General features: G+C 62.2%; 6 protein-coding genes across 6 annotated transcripts; 3 read left to right on the top strand and 3 right to left on the bottom strand.

Moving 5' to 3' along the window:
* Nucleotides 1-731: 731 nt before the first annotated feature.
* VTJ83DRAFT_4873 (uncharacterized protein) lies at nt 732-3442 on the top strand (the record flags this gene model as incomplete). The annotated part of the gene is made up of 2 exons (XM_071011410.1): nt 732-846; nt 912-3442. 2 exons carry the CDS (start codon nt 732-734, stop codon nt 3440-3442), a joined length of 2646 nt encoding a protein of 881 aa, XP_070866323.1.
* Nucleotides 3443-4095: 653 nt separating this feature from the next.
* VTJ83DRAFT_4872 (uncharacterized protein) lies at nt 4096-4836 on the bottom strand (the record flags this gene model as incomplete). Its single annotated transcript, XM_071011409.1, has 1 exon — nt 4096-4836. One exon carries the CDS (start codon nt 4834-4836, stop codon nt 4096-4098), a length of 741 nt encoding a protein of 246 aa, XP_070866322.1.
* Nucleotides 4837-5562: 726 nt separating this feature from the next.
* VTJ83DRAFT_4871 (uncharacterized protein) lies at nt 5563-5790 on the top strand (the record flags this gene model as incomplete). Its single annotated transcript, XM_071011408.1, has 1 exon — nt 5563-5790. One exon carries the CDS (start codon nt 5563-5565, stop codon nt 5788-5790), a length of 228 nt encoding a protein of 75 aa, XP_070866321.1.
* Nucleotides 5791-6223: 433 nt separating this feature from the next.
* On the bottom strand, nt 6224-7073 carry VTJ83DRAFT_4870 (uncharacterized protein; the record flags this gene model as incomplete). Its single annotated transcript, XM_071011407.1, has 2 exons — nt 6224-6962; nt 7036-7073. 2 exons carry the CDS (start codon nt 7071-7073, stop codon nt 6224-6226), a joined length of 777 nt encoding a protein of 258 aa, XP_070866320.1.
* A 491-nt stretch (nt 7074-7564) lies between these two features.
* VTJ83DRAFT_4869 (uncharacterized protein) lies at nt 7565-10050 on the top strand (the record flags this gene model as incomplete). Its single annotated transcript, XM_071011405.1, has 2 exons — nt 7565-7666; nt 7744-10050. 2 exons carry the CDS (start codon nt 7565-7567, stop codon nt 10048-10050), a joined length of 2409 nt encoding a protein of 802 aa, XP_070866319.1.
* A 326-nt stretch (nt 10051-10376) lies between these two features.
* Nucleotides 10377-14505, bottom strand: VTJ83DRAFT_4868 (uncharacterized protein; the record flags this gene model as incomplete). Its single annotated transcript, XM_071011404.1, has 8 exons — nt 10377-11737; nt 11815-12251; nt 12345-12602; nt 12668-12773; nt 12831-13442; nt 13512-13886; nt 13951-14167; nt 14245-14505. 8 exons carry the CDS (start codon nt 14503-14505, stop codon nt 10377-10379), a joined length of 3627 nt encoding a protein of 1208 aa, XP_070866318.1.
* Between the last annotated feature and the right edge of the window lie 33 nt (nt 14506-14538).

The following is a 14538-nucleotide window of genomic DNA, read 5'->3' as shown; positions in this document are numbered from 1 at the left end:
TTTTCTCTCTCTCTCTCTCTCTCTCTCTCGATCGCTCGGTCGAGTCATATCGGCGGAGAACGGCAGATGTACAGCCCTTGGGCGAAAGGGCTCGGGCTGATAGACAACGACAACCGCGATGTGATGATTGCCCTCTCCTGCGCATGGCGCCCGGTATATAATAGTGACTAAGCAGTGCGTACCGGATTCGTACCTCGCTGAAGAACGATGACGCCTTCTGCATGGTGTTCACCCCCCCCCTCCCCCCCAACCCCCCCAAGTCCCGTCCCGACCACCCTTCCCAGTCCCAGTCGACGGCAAGGAGGGGGAGGGGGGGTGAGGCGCCGCATTTCTCGGTGTCAGGGGTTGCCTGTCTTGTCTTCGAGCCAAGGTCCACCCCAGAGGTAGTGTACGCAACACTTCATGCACCCCTGCTTTTCTCGGTCAGATGCAACCAGATCTACCCCATGGCTCTGACGTCCAGTCCCTGGGCTCTTTTAGCTGCTGCTCTCGCCAGCTAGCCTCGCTCTCTCGGTGCTCGTTCTTGTTCACCAACCTTCTTTCTTCGTGGCCGTCTCGAGCCGCCGTCCACCCGCTCGGATGTATGCCGTGTCTGCGTAAGTAGATGCAGTGGTCCTTGAGGCACACGGCGACGAACAAAGACGACCCAGCGATCGAATCCCCGGCTCCCGAACCGCCGCGGAACACGGCACACACCGCAGTTTCGGACCGCACCCGCCGGCGGATGGGGGATGGCCGTGACCATGGGCCTCTTCAGCTTTCTCATCAAGAATAGGATCAAGGACAAAGAGACCCCGAGAGCCCCGCCCTACGTCCCTCGCTTGTCTCCCAAGGTTCGGGTTCGAGGTACATGACGACGCGCCCTCGCCAGGCGGTCAAAAGATGCAGCCCAGCTTACAAGACACGCATAGGTGGACCTACCCTGGCTTCCAGACCCCCCGACCATGACCCAGACGCCGACCAAGAATCCCTCCACGAGGAGCCCGAGGTCGCCAGCTCCCAGCTCTCGCTGCCGACCGTCTCGGAGGAAGAGGAGGTAGAGGAGGGAGAAGACCAGACGCCGGCTCCGGCCCCGGACCCGGCCCCGGCCCCGGCCCCGGCCCCGGCTCCCTGCATCCCCCGGGTCCCCGCGGAGGAGGTGGCTGCGACATCCCCGGCCGACCCCCGTCCGGTGCCCAAGAGGTCGTCCTCCTCGTCGGGGTTCCGAATCGCGAGATCCATGAGCGTCGCCTCCGCCTCGAGGTCCCGGCCCGAGTCCCGCGCCTCGGTCGTGAGCAGCAGCAACACGGCCGCGACCGCCACAAGCACCCAGCGCTGCTCCCCGGGGCTCTCCCAGGTCTCGTCGCTCCGGATCGACGGCAAGCCGAGCTTCAAGGACATCCTCGACGCCCAGTCCGAGATCCGTCCCGCCAACTTCCGCGCCCGCGTTCGTGCTTCCGGCGCGAGGGACTACGGCGAGGATGTGGCCGAGAGGAACCTGGGCGAGAACAGCTTCGACCTGGGGTCCGAGCACGTCCGCGCCTTCTACCAGGCTCGTTCGGGGTTGGCTCCGAGGTCCCACCTGAGGGCCGTGGGCGAAGAAGACGTCGACACGGAGGAGGGCAAGGTTGCCACGAACCGCTCCTCCGCTGCTGCTTCGCCTTCTGCTCGCAGGAGGTCGCTGCACTCGTTGCAGGAAACGCGCCTCTCTTCGAGGAGCCCGCGGTACGTCCGTGGAAGAAGCATGCGAAGCCAGTCGATCGGGTCGTTTGCGTCTCCTGTGCTCGGCCCGGAGAGGAGCACCTCGCCCGTGCCTGCATCGGATCTGGCGGGACAGAATTTGCACCGGGTTCTGGCGGCCGATCTCGCCAGGTTCGATTTTGGATTCCCGTCGACGAAAACGCCGATCGCCCTGCCAGAGGTCCCCGAGGCCGCGCCGTCTCCCGCGATTCCCACCTCGCGCACCATCAGAGCCTCGAGGAGCACGGAAGGGGACGTCGCGGAGGATATGTCGGGGGTTGACCTGGATGCTGAGGATGCCTGGGGGACCGCCCGCGCCCGTTATCACCACCACCATCCTGCTCGGCCGTCCTCTGCGCTCGCCGTCCGCAAGCACCACGGCATAGGCACGATCCGCTCGTCGTCGGTTCCGCCGCCTGACGTCGGCTCGCCAACATCGCCTCGTCGGCCGAGAATAGCAGTCCAAGCCGATCGGCTCTCGCACGAGGACGCCTACCATGCGCCCCGCCACCCTCGCTTCCCCACCATTGCGACCCGCCGTGCTGCCAGCCGCAACGCCACCACTCCTGACTCTCACACCGCCGATGACGCCACTTCGTCTTGCGACTTCCCCCCACCCATCCGCACGCGCGTCTCGCGCGGCTGGTCCGCCTCCTCGGGCAGCCCTACCGCTGCCACCATCACCAGCAGCGCCACGACCAGCACCGTCGCGACGAACGCCAGCAGCAGCATCATCAGCATCGTCAGCAGCAGCAGCCATAAGAACGGCAACCGCCCTGCCTCGCTGCACACGGCCAACACCTCGATTGACTTGAGCGTCCACGGCGGCGTGAAGGATCTTGCGGCCGACGGCCACGCCCTGGCAGCACCCGCAGAGGGCCAGGGCCTCGACCACGATGGCGACGGGAAGGAGCACATCAACCGCGATGATGATGCCGACTCGTTCAACATCGACGACTACCTCTCCACCGACGCGGAATCGCTCTCCGGCGTCTCCCGCGCCACCGGCACCTACGCCCGGCCCCGCCGCCCCACGGCCGTGGGCGAGGAGGAGCTGCTGCTCAACGACGCGTGGCTTGTCGGCGGGGATGACGGCGGCGACGAGGCCGGGTGTGATGCGGGCGACGGGTGCTGCAGCAAGCGTAGCGTCGCAACGAGGCGGGGCATCCAGCTGCCTGGGCTGGTGGACGTCTTGCCACTGCCGTCGCCTTCGACGTCTCCCGCGTCGATAGGACCCGGCGCCGGGTTTATCAGCGAAAGCCAGGCTGGAGGGAGGAGGGTGCTCTCTATGATGGGGGTGCAGGAGGTCGATGCCGAGGTGGGGCCCGGTTGCTGCTGTGGGCATCACCGGCATCATCATCATCATCATCGTTGTCGTGATCATCACGGCGAGAAGGAATTGGTGGTTCATACGGCGACCCGGGCCACCTCACCGGCGGCGTACGAACCCGAGGCCGCCCTCGCCGCCGAAGACGCGGGGTATGAGGCAGATTACGCCGAGGACAACGATGCCCATCTCGACGCCCACTACAGCGCTGATGACCACGCCGGCGACAAAGACCGGATCGCAACGGCAATACAGCTGCGCAAGCGGATCAAGCAGGCGCGGCGGTTGGCCGGGCAGCCTACGCCCGCCGTGGCGCGCCGGAGGACGAAGGGTGGTTCTCTCAACGGGCCCCGTGCTTCGCCGGCGCCGACCGTTCACGTGGATGATACAGCCTGAAGAGAGCCACCCACCTCTCGAGGATTCTTGATTGGTTGGATGGAGCGAACACAGAGGGGGGGGGGGGGCGATTTCCTTGGTCCCGGGAAATTTTGGTCCAGGAGAAGCAAAAGGGACTGACCGGTCTGCACGCGCTTGATTTCCTTTGTAAGTTTGTATGAGCATGAACGCGACATGACACCTGGGGGCTTCAGGACAGGAGGTTCACGGTGGCTCAGGGTCTGGCAATGTCCCAGACGGCGGGCAAGGGTGGAACCGGGTTTGTTTGTTGTGTACTATGGGCAGAGAGAGAGAGAGAGGGAGGGCGGGGGTAGGCTGACTAGATGGAAGACCCGATTGATACCCTGTATTCTTTGGTTTTTTGTTTTCTTTTTTTTACACTACATGAATGATCATGACATGCAGGACGGATAGGGCCGGTATGGCCGTCTGCAAGATAGCGTCTTCGTCCACCATCCATCATTTCATTGTTTCATAGTGCTTCGTTCCCATCGTACGGCCATATCTATCGTGATGAGAACTCGGGCAACCCACCGGACCGGGGCATCTATCTCCCACCCTTCCGCTAATACCGCAGCCCGTCTCCCTTTCTCCCTCATCCTTTTCTCCCAGCCTGCCCTGTCCCGCCTCTTGTCCCGCGCCGCATGGCCTAGTTAATCCAAGCTCCCCGCCAGCGCCACGCAGCTAAACCTCAGATCCGCCGCCTCCCTTTCCAAGAACTTGAGCGGCCCCAGCGCCAACGCCTTGTCGCTGAGCACGTCCTCGTCCTTGTCCAGCTCGCCCCTCCTCAAGGGGCCCTTCCTCCGCCCGTCCATCTCCCACAGCGCCCCGTCCTTGCCCTTGACAAAGCACACGTAGTGCAGATCCACGTCGTCCTTGGCGTCCGGCGCCGCCGTGTCGCCCTGCTCCGCCGCCGACCGGTGCGCGCGGGCCAGCGCCTCGTCGCGCTCCAGCAGCCGCGCCCGGCCCTCCGGGTCGAGCGGCTCGGCCTCCCGGATCAGCCGCTCCAGGTCGGACCCCTGGCCGACGAGCTCCCGCGCGCCGCCGTTGCCCGCCGCGTGCAGCAGGCCGATCAGGCCGCAGGCGTTGCGGATGGTCTGGGGGAACCAGAGCACGGGCTCGGCGGGGCCGCGGCCGCGGTACGGCTCGAGCGACGCGTCCTCGGCGAGGCGGTGCGACTCGTAGGCGGCCGAGATGGGGAAGACGAGCAGGAGCGCCAGGGCCGGGCGCGGGATGAAGGAGAGCAGGTCCGGGTCGGTGAGGGAGTAGACGTCGTGCATGGAGAGGGCCGGGGAGAGGCCGAGGGAGCGGAGCAGGGAGGTGAGCAGCTCCGGGTTGGCCTCGAGGGGGATGAAGGCGGGCGCGGAGGCCGGGGGGTCGGTCGGGTGGGACATTTTTTTGTGGTTGTCGTCGGTGGTGGTTTGTTAAAAATTACGCGATTGAGTTTGAAGGTTGATCGACCGGTTCAAGTTTGAGTCTCTGAATGGAGAAGAAAAAGAAGAAGAAGAAGCAGGGCGGACGGTTAGGAAAGTGAGGGAAGATGGAGAGAGAGAGAGATAGAGACCAGAGCTGGGGTGGGGGTTAGGGGTTTGGGCAACTTGCCAAACCTGGCTGCTTTGACTGTCGAGAGAAGAGGTACAAAGGCAGAAAATGTCTTGGACAGGCAGTGGACGCTGGTGCCTGGTTGAGAACCCCTCTTGCCTGTTTGGATGTAGAAAGACTGAACGGAGATGGAGCTGGCAAACACACCAAACCAAACAATCCAATGTTGCAGGCAGCTTGCGCGCCCTTGGGGCGGGGCAGCATCAGCATGCATGACATCACATGGAGCCTGGGCCGCAAAGGAGCGACGTGCAAGGGTTAGGGTTCACTACCGTGTCGGCCCCTGGTCGCTGGCATCCTTCGAGGCTCGGCAATTCATGTGTTCGTTCACCTTGGTTACCTCGGCGAACAAGTCAAAAAGAAACGCCGATGGCGATCGGAGCGTGAAGCGAAGAGAAAGAACCTTGCTCGCCACGCCAGACGCAGCATCATGCCAACCAGCCTGCAAATCTGGAATTTGACCGCATAAACATCCCTCTCATCCAAGCCAGGCGCATCGCCATCATCCGCCGCTCCCGATGTCATCAAGACTGCCTGACGGCAAGCTCACAGCCCCCGGCCAGGAAGCTTGGGGCCAGCAGCCCAGGCCGCAGCAGCTTGATGCGTCTCATTGCCACCCCGTCTTCTTCACCAACAAGCTCCGAAGACCCCCGTTTGGGGCTCTGTCGGGCCAGCAATCAAGCCCGGTGGCACATGGGTATGTGTATCGGGATGGGCCGGGGTTGAGGACGGGTGGGAGGTTGTGAAGATCCATGGCACGCTGTGTACCTGCTTCCTTCGTGCGGGGGCTCCTTCAGGGTTCTGCTGGCGTTGGGCGGAATGGGAGTGTGATTTCAACGAGGCGGATGAGCTGAGAGCCGACGCTTGTCGCTTCTGTTACAGAGCCGTACGCTTTTGTGGGAGGGTTTTCATGGGGGGGGGGGGGGGTTTCATGACGAGCAAGGCGAGGCGCAGCAGATTTAGGGAGGGACATCGCGCTAGGCTTCATGGAATGCAAACATGTCTGAAGAGTGCCTGGACTCTGCGCTCCCGACAACCAGGTAGAAAAGAAGAGAAATACCCCATGATCCATGCCTCCCAATCTCCCCAACGCCATTTCAAGCCAAAAGTTCAAACCCTCCAAGCCCCAACCAAATCAGGCCCCAAGTCAAACATCCCCTCCCCTCCCCCCTTGCTGGACTACACGCCGCCTTTGATGGAGACGAAAATCGTGAGCAAGATCAACACGACCACAAGCCCCAGCAACCCCATCAGCTTGACGTTCTTCCACCACATCTTCCTCTTCAACCCCCGGCTCCTGAGCCGAAACTCGCGCGCGCTCCCGCCCAGCCGATCCGTCTTGTCCACCAGCAGCTGGATCCTGTCCCCGCGCTCCAGCAGGCCCTCGATGTTGCGCGTCATGACCCCCCGCACGTCGTCCATCTCGCGCTGCACCGCCCCGAGCGCATCCCCGTCCGTCCCGTCCGCGGCGGCGCGCCCAAACTCGATCATCAGCCGTCGCAGCTCGCCATTGAATCCCGCCGCGCCGTAGTCGGGCAGGTCCGAAAAGTCGGTCGTCTCGGCGGGGTACGCGGCCAGGAACTTGTTGCGGAGCTCGGCGAGGAAGGCGAACGACGCACGCCGGCTCGCCGCGACGTGGCTCGAGCCGCCGCCCGCGGACGCGGCGGCCCCGCCCGCCGCGCCGGTGTCGACGACGACGAGGTACGTCAGCGCGCCCGCGGTGGGCTGCGTCGGCGGGTACTCGGACGGGCTGGCGGCGACGTAGTGGATGTGGTGGGCGCCGTGGGTGTAGGTCAGGCGCTGCGGCGACGCGTGCTCGATCTTGGGGAGCACGAGGGACGCTAGAGACGAGGCGGTGGAGGCGGCCGGCGCGGTGGTGCACTCGGCGAGGATGGTGGTGTTGTGGGCGACGCAGGCGCTGTGGGAGGAGGGGTTTGTTGGGTTAGATGGGGGGTTGGGAAGACGGGACGGAGGCCAAAGGGGGAACGGACTAGAGCAGAGGCGTCGACGGGGTTGATGAGGACGCCATGTTGGAAGGTCGGAGAGATCCTTCTCTGGTTTTGCAGGTGGCTTGTTTTGGGTTTGGCGATGAGGATGCCGGAGTCTTCTTTGTTGGCTGGGATGGCTTTGGATGGTGGGTGTTGGGTGCGTGCGGTTGCAGAGGGACGGGAATGATTGGCGGCGGCGGCGGCGGCGGCGGCGGCAGCGGCGGCGTTGGATCATGACGAAACCAGGCCAGTCGACGGTTCGGACCAGGTGGGTCTCAGCCTTGTACTATGCCAAGACAAGGCTGAATGGCTGAAGTGGGGGTGTGTCGCGATAAGATAAGAAATTTCAAGAAAGTGGGCATGCACTCAACACCAGAAACCGAGTTCTCCAACACACCCGACCACACCTCCTCGAAAAGCACTGAAAAAAAAAAAGGGGGGGACCCAGCAGACGACGCTGCCGGCGACATTTCCTCGGCACCCTCTCCCAGTTGGCAGCACCAATGGTTCCATCGACCCCCTCAACGCCGTCATGAAGTCGTTGCTGGGGGCCGCGTGCAAGAACCCCAAGCACGCCGTGCCGGGGCTGGCGGGGAGATGGCACCCGCCACGGCTATCTGTGGCGTGGTTTTCGGTACGTTTGGTGGATAACGCTGCGCTTCCTTTGTTGGCTGGCGGGTGGCTAACCGGTTCACCATCGTCCCTCTCCAGGCCACCCCCGTCCCTTACCGTTCCAAGGCGTCGTCGAAATCGCGGCCGCGACAGCCCGTCGACCCCCGGAGCTTGCGCACCGGTATGCAGCGGGACCAAGATGCCTCGTCGTCCAAGAATCCGGCCCGCCGGCCTGAATCCGCCGTCAGGCGCAACTACCAAAAGTTCCACGACTTCACCATGAACCGCTTCGGCAAGCTTGTCGAATCCCTGGGCTCCTTCGCCATGGCCCAGGAGGAATGGCGCTCCTTTGGCGTCACCAGCCAGTCGCAGCTCGACCGCGAGATTTCACTGTTCAAGTCGGTCTTGACGAAAGCCTTCGATCTGGCCACCGAGGCCGGAAAGACGAGCCGCACCGAAAACCCGCTGTTCTGGAACTTGCGCAACGCCTTTATTCGCGCCGAGGCTCCCGGCCTGCACCGCGAGCTCAAGTACGCCTTCCAAACCTTCCTTATGCGCTCCCGCTTCCCCAAGGCCGTCAACGAGCTTCATATGGCCATCTCGGACCTGCGCTTCCCCTACGAGTGGTACCCGGCCACCCGCATGATGCAACGCACCGTCCACCTCCACGTCGGTCCCACCAACTCTGGCAAGACGTACAACGCCCTCAAGGCGCTCGAGAACGCCCGGACGGGCATCTACGCGGGGCCCCTTCGCCTGCTGGCCCACGAGACGTTCACGCGCTTCCTGGCCAAGAACAAGCCTTGCGCCCTCGTCACGGGCGAGGAGCTGCGCGTCCCGTCCGACTCGGACACCTGGTTCCACAGCTGCACCGTCGAGATGACGCCGCTCAACACGCGGGTCGACGTGGCGGTTATCGACGAGATCCAGATGATCAACTCGGACGACCGCGGCTGGGCCTGGACCCAGGCCTTCCTCGGCGTCCAGGCCAAGGAGGTCCATCTCTGCGGCGAGGAACGCGTGGTGCCCCTGATCCAGGCCCTCTGCGCCCGCATCGGCGAGAAGTGCATCGTCCACCGCTACGAGCGCCTCAACCCCCTGTCCGTCATGGATGACAGCCTCAAGGGAGATTTCAGAAACCTGCGCAAGGGCGACGCCGTGGTCGCCTTCTCGCGCGTCAACATCCACCAGATCAAGAAAGGTATCGAGCAGAAGACGGGCCGTCGCTGCGCCATCGTCTACGGCAGCCTGCCTCCCGAGACCCGTGCCAGCCAGGCGGCCTTGTTCAACGACCCCGACAACGACTACGACTTTCTCGTCGCCAGCGACGCCATCGGCATGGGCCTGAACCTCGAGATCAAGCGCGTCATCTTCGACGCGAGCTACAAGTTCGACGGCGTCGGCATCCGCCAGCTCACCATCCCCGAGATCAAGCAAATCGGCGGCCGCGCCGGCCGCTATCGCACCGCGGCCCAGGAGGCCAAGGGCGACACCACCGCGGCCCCGCCCGGCCTCGTGACGGCCATGGAAGACGAAGACCTCCATCCCATCCGCCAGGCCTTCTCCAAGAACCCGCCGGCCATCGCCACCGCCGGCCTCTTCCCGCCATCCACCGTCATCGAGCGCTTCCACTCCCTCTTTCCCCCACGGACCCCCACCAGCTTCGTCCTGGCCCGCCTGCGCGAGCTGAGCCGCCTCTCGCCGCGCTTCCACATGTGCGACTTCACCGACGCCATGGAGATCGCCGAGATCATCAAGCCCTACGACCTGAGCGTGGCCGACCGCTGCGTCTTCCTCAACGCCCCCGTCGTCCTGCGCGACCCGAAGCAGGTCGTCGCCCTCGAGGCGTTTGCCAAGTGTGTCGCCGAGCTCGGGTCGGGCAACCTCCTCGACTTTAAAGAGATAGACCTCGAGGTCCTCGACGAACCCACGCCGGCTCACCCCTCGCAGCAGACGCAGCACCTTCACCGCCTCGAGTCGCTGCATCATACGATTACCGTGTACCTGTGGCTGAGCTATCGGTACCAGGGTGTGTTCCAGAGCCAGGCCCTTGCGTTCAAGATCAAGGAGATGGTCGAGGCCAAGATCTCGGACCACCTCGAGCAGCTCACGTTCGTGCCTGACGTTCAGCGCCACCGTCGCCAGCGCATGCGGCGGCTGGCGGCGAAGACGGAGGAGAAGGAGCGGAGCTTGTTGGGGCCGGAGGAGGAGGAGCTTCCGCCGCATCACGAGGAGGAAGTGGGGGGGTTTGAAGGGGAAGAGGAGCTGTTTGAGGGAGAGGTGGACGAGGTGGAAGGGAAGGATCTGGAGGAAGGTGAGGTGGAGCGTGATACGGAGGGCTTGGAGCAGGATGGGCAGCCCAAGGCAAGGGAGAGCGAAGGGTTTGCCGAGGCGAACAAGGTGTAGGTTGTTGGCGCTAAGGGGCGGCCGGAGGCTGTGTAGAAAGGCGGGCGAGGGCCAAGGTGTATGATACCAGGGAGGACTTGACGATCTCGGGATTGGTGTAAAACGCATACCATGTATCATATAACGTACGAAAGACATGCACGCATCTCATACACGACGAGGGGCTTGGAATAGATTTCTTGATGTCCGAGCTGATTCCACGACGCGCTCTACATGAGATATCTTCACCCTTGGGCGAAGCGTTGTCCAACCCGGCTAGGTCGTCAGTGGGACGGTCCTCGTCCGCGAGCTGCACGCGAGCAGGATATATTGGATGGAGAAGAAAGCTAAATTATGTAGGAAAAAAGGAACGGAAAAAAGAAATAGAGGGCGACATAGTCAAAGATACAGAAAACGAAGGAGAAAAGGAGAGAGGGGGAGGAAGCTGGCATGACCGACTTACCCTCCCTGACCCTCTCCACGATCTTTTTCCACGGCATCCCAAAGTACTCCTCCACTTTCTTCATGCCGGCCAGCTTCTCCATCTCCTTCGGCCGGTACTCGACCCGCGGCTCCGGGTCGGCCCCGAACTGCAGCAGCAGGTCCACCATCTCGGGGTTCCCCGGCTGCACCGCCTCGTACAGCGGGTTGAAGGGGAACTGCGCCGGCCGGCCGTTGGGGTCCCCGCCCGCCTCGAGGCACACGCGCACCAGCGCCGGCGAGCCCGTGCTCACGGCGAAGCAAGCCCCGCTGCGGAGCGCTTCCGGCCAGCGGGCCAGGTACGGCTTGACGGCGTCGTTGAAGCGCGCGCGGAGGTCGTCGACGCTTGCGGCGCCGAAGCCCTCGCCGTCCCAGCCCAGGGAGGATCGCGGCGCGAAGATGAGGCCGGGGTCCCAGAAGACGCCCGGGTGGGCCGGCCACTTCGTGGGGAGCTGCACGCCGCAGTCCTCGACGACAAGGCGCATCAGGCCGGCGTTCCAGCACCGCAGCGCCCGGAGCAGGCCGAGGATGCGGGGGTTTTCCCGGCACGACTTTACATACGCGAAGGGTTTGGGCAGGTTGGCCGGGGCCATGATGTCGACGTTGCGGGAGAGAAGGAGCTCGATGTTGGGGAGGCTTTCGGTTTCGATCGCCACATGCAAAGCTTGGGTTTCCGACCGAGCCGAGCAATGTGGGCATACCCGCTTAACCAGCTCGTTGTTGAAGCCGTTCGATAAACCCTGTTGATTCTGGGGCATCGCTCGTCGTACCTTGGCCAGCACGTCGGCGGCGATGACATCTTTAAAGACGGCTGCCGCATCATCGGTGATGAACTTTGATAGACGGACAAAATCGTCGGCGCTCGTGTGGGCGAACTCTAGTGTCCCGTGGGCAGTCATCATGTACCAAGATAGCCCGTTCTTGAATCGATGTTCGTGGAGTGCCAAATGGTCAAGAAGAATGGGGATTCTGCGGCGAATCTTGTGATTCCGCACGTGGCGGTCCCGGATTTCTCTCGTTCGGAAGCCATAGTAAAACAAGGGGCAGCCCGCTTTACTGCAGTAATATCGTCGGGGTCCGTACAGCTTTTCAAGAAGCCGGCAATTGCAAGGTGAATTTTGTGACTTGTGTGTCTGGCTGTCGCAAAACATCTTCTCCAGATGTTGTCGGAACTTCGAGTAGGCCGAGAATAGGGGGAGGGGATGGTTCGGGTCACCATCGGGGATATCTTTGAAGGGGGTTTATCGTCAGTTGATCCGGCTCGCCCATGAATCAACACCCGTTCAACAAAACAACCATGCATACCATCTAGCTCTGGCAGTAACCTTGTTGAACGACACATGTAGTCCGTGGCACTCGCTAGGTGCCAGTGAAGGCTTGGGTGGCTGAAGAAGGCCTCGAACTGGACCAAGATGGATGCCGGGGGAGCCGGGTAGTCAGAAGGTTGGATTTCCCGAACCGCAACCAGCCTGTTCGAAACATCAACCGCCTTTGAAACCGAGCTTTCTGGGGCCCTGAAAAATGACCACGCTGCAATGTGGGTAAACATATAAGAAACGGCGTAGTCGAGCAAGACAAAATCACCATTGAGAATCCGGCGCTCGATGTCGGCATCTTCGCTGTCGGGGGAGAACAAGACGTCCAGCGACGAAAAGGATAAATACGAGGCACACGTCAGCATGGCGTTCAGGTGAGCCTCCTCTAGGCTCAAGTATCGATTGCTCTGTTCATGGACGATGTAACTACGTAGATGCGCGCAGAGGTCAGCGCCACGACCGGTATTCAGAGCGCCCAGAAGGCTGAAGGCAGCGTGGGGGGTATGGAGGAGGGAGTACCTTTTCACCGAAAAGTGCGCAAAACGAACGACGCCATTAACGACTTCAATGATGGGCCCGCAGGCCTCGCGGATGTCACGGTAATCCTTGCGGCCCCGAGTGAAATCACCCTTGCAGATGTCGACGACGAGAGCCTGCAGCAACTCTTCCTCGCGCAGCATCCGTCTCGCGCAGGCAATCCACATCAAGGTTTGACGAGCGACCGCCCGGAGCTTTGGCGACATCTTCCGTTCGATGGCGGATATGACACGTCCATATCTGAAAAGACAAAAAAGCCTGTAAGCAAAGGGACACCTGGAACCACCGGAGCGGATATCTCGTACGCTTGGTCCAGGCCATCGGGGAGGTTGTTCACCTCGTCCCGGATCTCAGGGATGGTCCTGCAGTCTTTGACGATATACATGGCAAGCCTCGCATAGAGAAACATGCCTTTTGGGGATCAGCAACAGGGCCATGGCGTGCTCGCATCGAGGGAGGGGCGCGTACCGTCCGCCTTCGTCGCTATCGACTCCAACGTGGGACGAATGTCCGACAGCTCTTGCTCGGTTGCTGGGCAGCGCGCCAGCTCGGCCAACAGGCCGTCGCTCTCGGCACGCACGAAGTTGCGTATGTCCTCGAAATTGCCCTTGTCGACACGAACGGCGACTGCGTGCGCTTCGAGCATGGAAGCAATACCGCACAGCTCTCGGCTGCTGATGAGAAGCTTCGTCTCGACGCATTCTTGACGGATCTCGAGGGCGGTGGAGAGGAGGGCTCTCCAGGCTTCTTCTTCGATCTCGTCCAAGCCGTCGAGGATGATGAAGCTCGGGCCGATCGCCTTGAGAATGGTGCACAGGAGATGCTTGGTCGAGCCGACATCTTTCGACAGCTTCGTGTGGCCGGAGCTCCACGGTTCGGGGAGCATCTGCCTCAAATCCGGCGAGTGGTCCAGAGCCTGGAAGAGCAGGGAGTGGAGAATGCTCATTCCAAGACCGATGCTGCCGCCCTGGCCAAACTGCTGCAGCTGCTGCTCGTGCTCGTGCGTGATGAAGGCAAAAAGGACGCACAGCCCGGCCTTTCTCAAACGGTCAATGACGTGTGCGGCCAAGTGGGTTTGTCCTGGGCATCCGTCAATACGGGAGGAGCGGGACAAGACGGTTTCAAGCCATGGGGAAACGGCGAGCTTACCGGCGCCAGGGATGCCATGAACCCAGAGGCAGCGGACCGTCCGGTCTACAGGGTCCAGCCAGTCCATAAAATCATCTTGCCCGTCAAGCCATCTCCCCGAACCCTCGACCGTGTGGCTCAGTAAGCCCTCCAGCCTCAGGTGGTACGTCTCTGGGTGCAGGTCGTTACGGATCGTGCTGAAGTTCTGCTGTCTCCGAAACCTCTCGTTGCGTTCGGCCTCTTCCATGATGGCCTTCCTGGCTCTCTGTGCTCTCGAAACATCTTCCAGGGTTACCGTCTCCTTGATCAGGGCCGTGTGATCTCGCATGTTTGACTGGATCTGCTCGATCCTGCTTCGGATGCGCGGCCAGAACGGTTCGAGAATGATGCTCAGCCCTGCAGGGTTGTTGATCAGCCACATTGACTGATGGTACACTGGGGGCGGCTCGGCGATACGTACTCCGGTCCGTGACAAAGTTCAAGAGCTCGGCGTACAAGGATAGAAGGTCCTCGAAGAAGAGGCACAGAACCCGGCGAATCTCAACGTTGTCGGGAAACAGAGCGGCGTACTGCTGGAACCGAGGCAGGGCCTGAGAGGCATCTTGTAAAGTATTGACCACCTTGTCGAAGGCCGCCGTGAGGTTGCTCGTGGTCTGCAGCAGAAATCTGATGGGGCCCTGTAGCGGCACGTCAGCTGACGAGCAGAGGGCGGGCTTTTGTCGTCCAGTCGGAGGGGCGAAGATGCCATAATTACCCAAATGAGGCACAGGATCTCAGGCTGGATCTGGGCGAAGGTGTCGAGAACGGCGGTGTACTCCTGAAGGACGCGAAGGAGGGGTTGTACCCTCGCCAACACCCTCAGAGACCTCGCCTCTCTCTGCTTCTTCTGGATATCCCGTGCTGCAGTGACCACGTCGTCGATCGTTGCAAGCTGAGAGAAGTCCGACGTCGCCTTCGCGGTCTCCGTCAATCCGTCGAGGAAGTCCTGCTTGGCAGCGCGAAAGGCTGCCTCCATCCACGCGTCGGGGTTTCCGGGCACGGCCATAGT

The sequence above is a fragment of the Remersonia thermophila genome, chromosome 4 (assembly GCF_042764415.1).
Source record: "Remersonia thermophila strain ATCC 22073 chromosome 4, whole genome shotgun sequence".
NCBI classification, from domain to species: Eukaryota; Fungi; Ascomycota; class Sordariomycetes; order Sordariales; family Chaetomiaceae; genus Remersonia; species Remersonia thermophila.
Note: the sequence above shows the minus strand (reverse complement) of the source record. Positions and strands in the feature narration are given on the sequence as shown.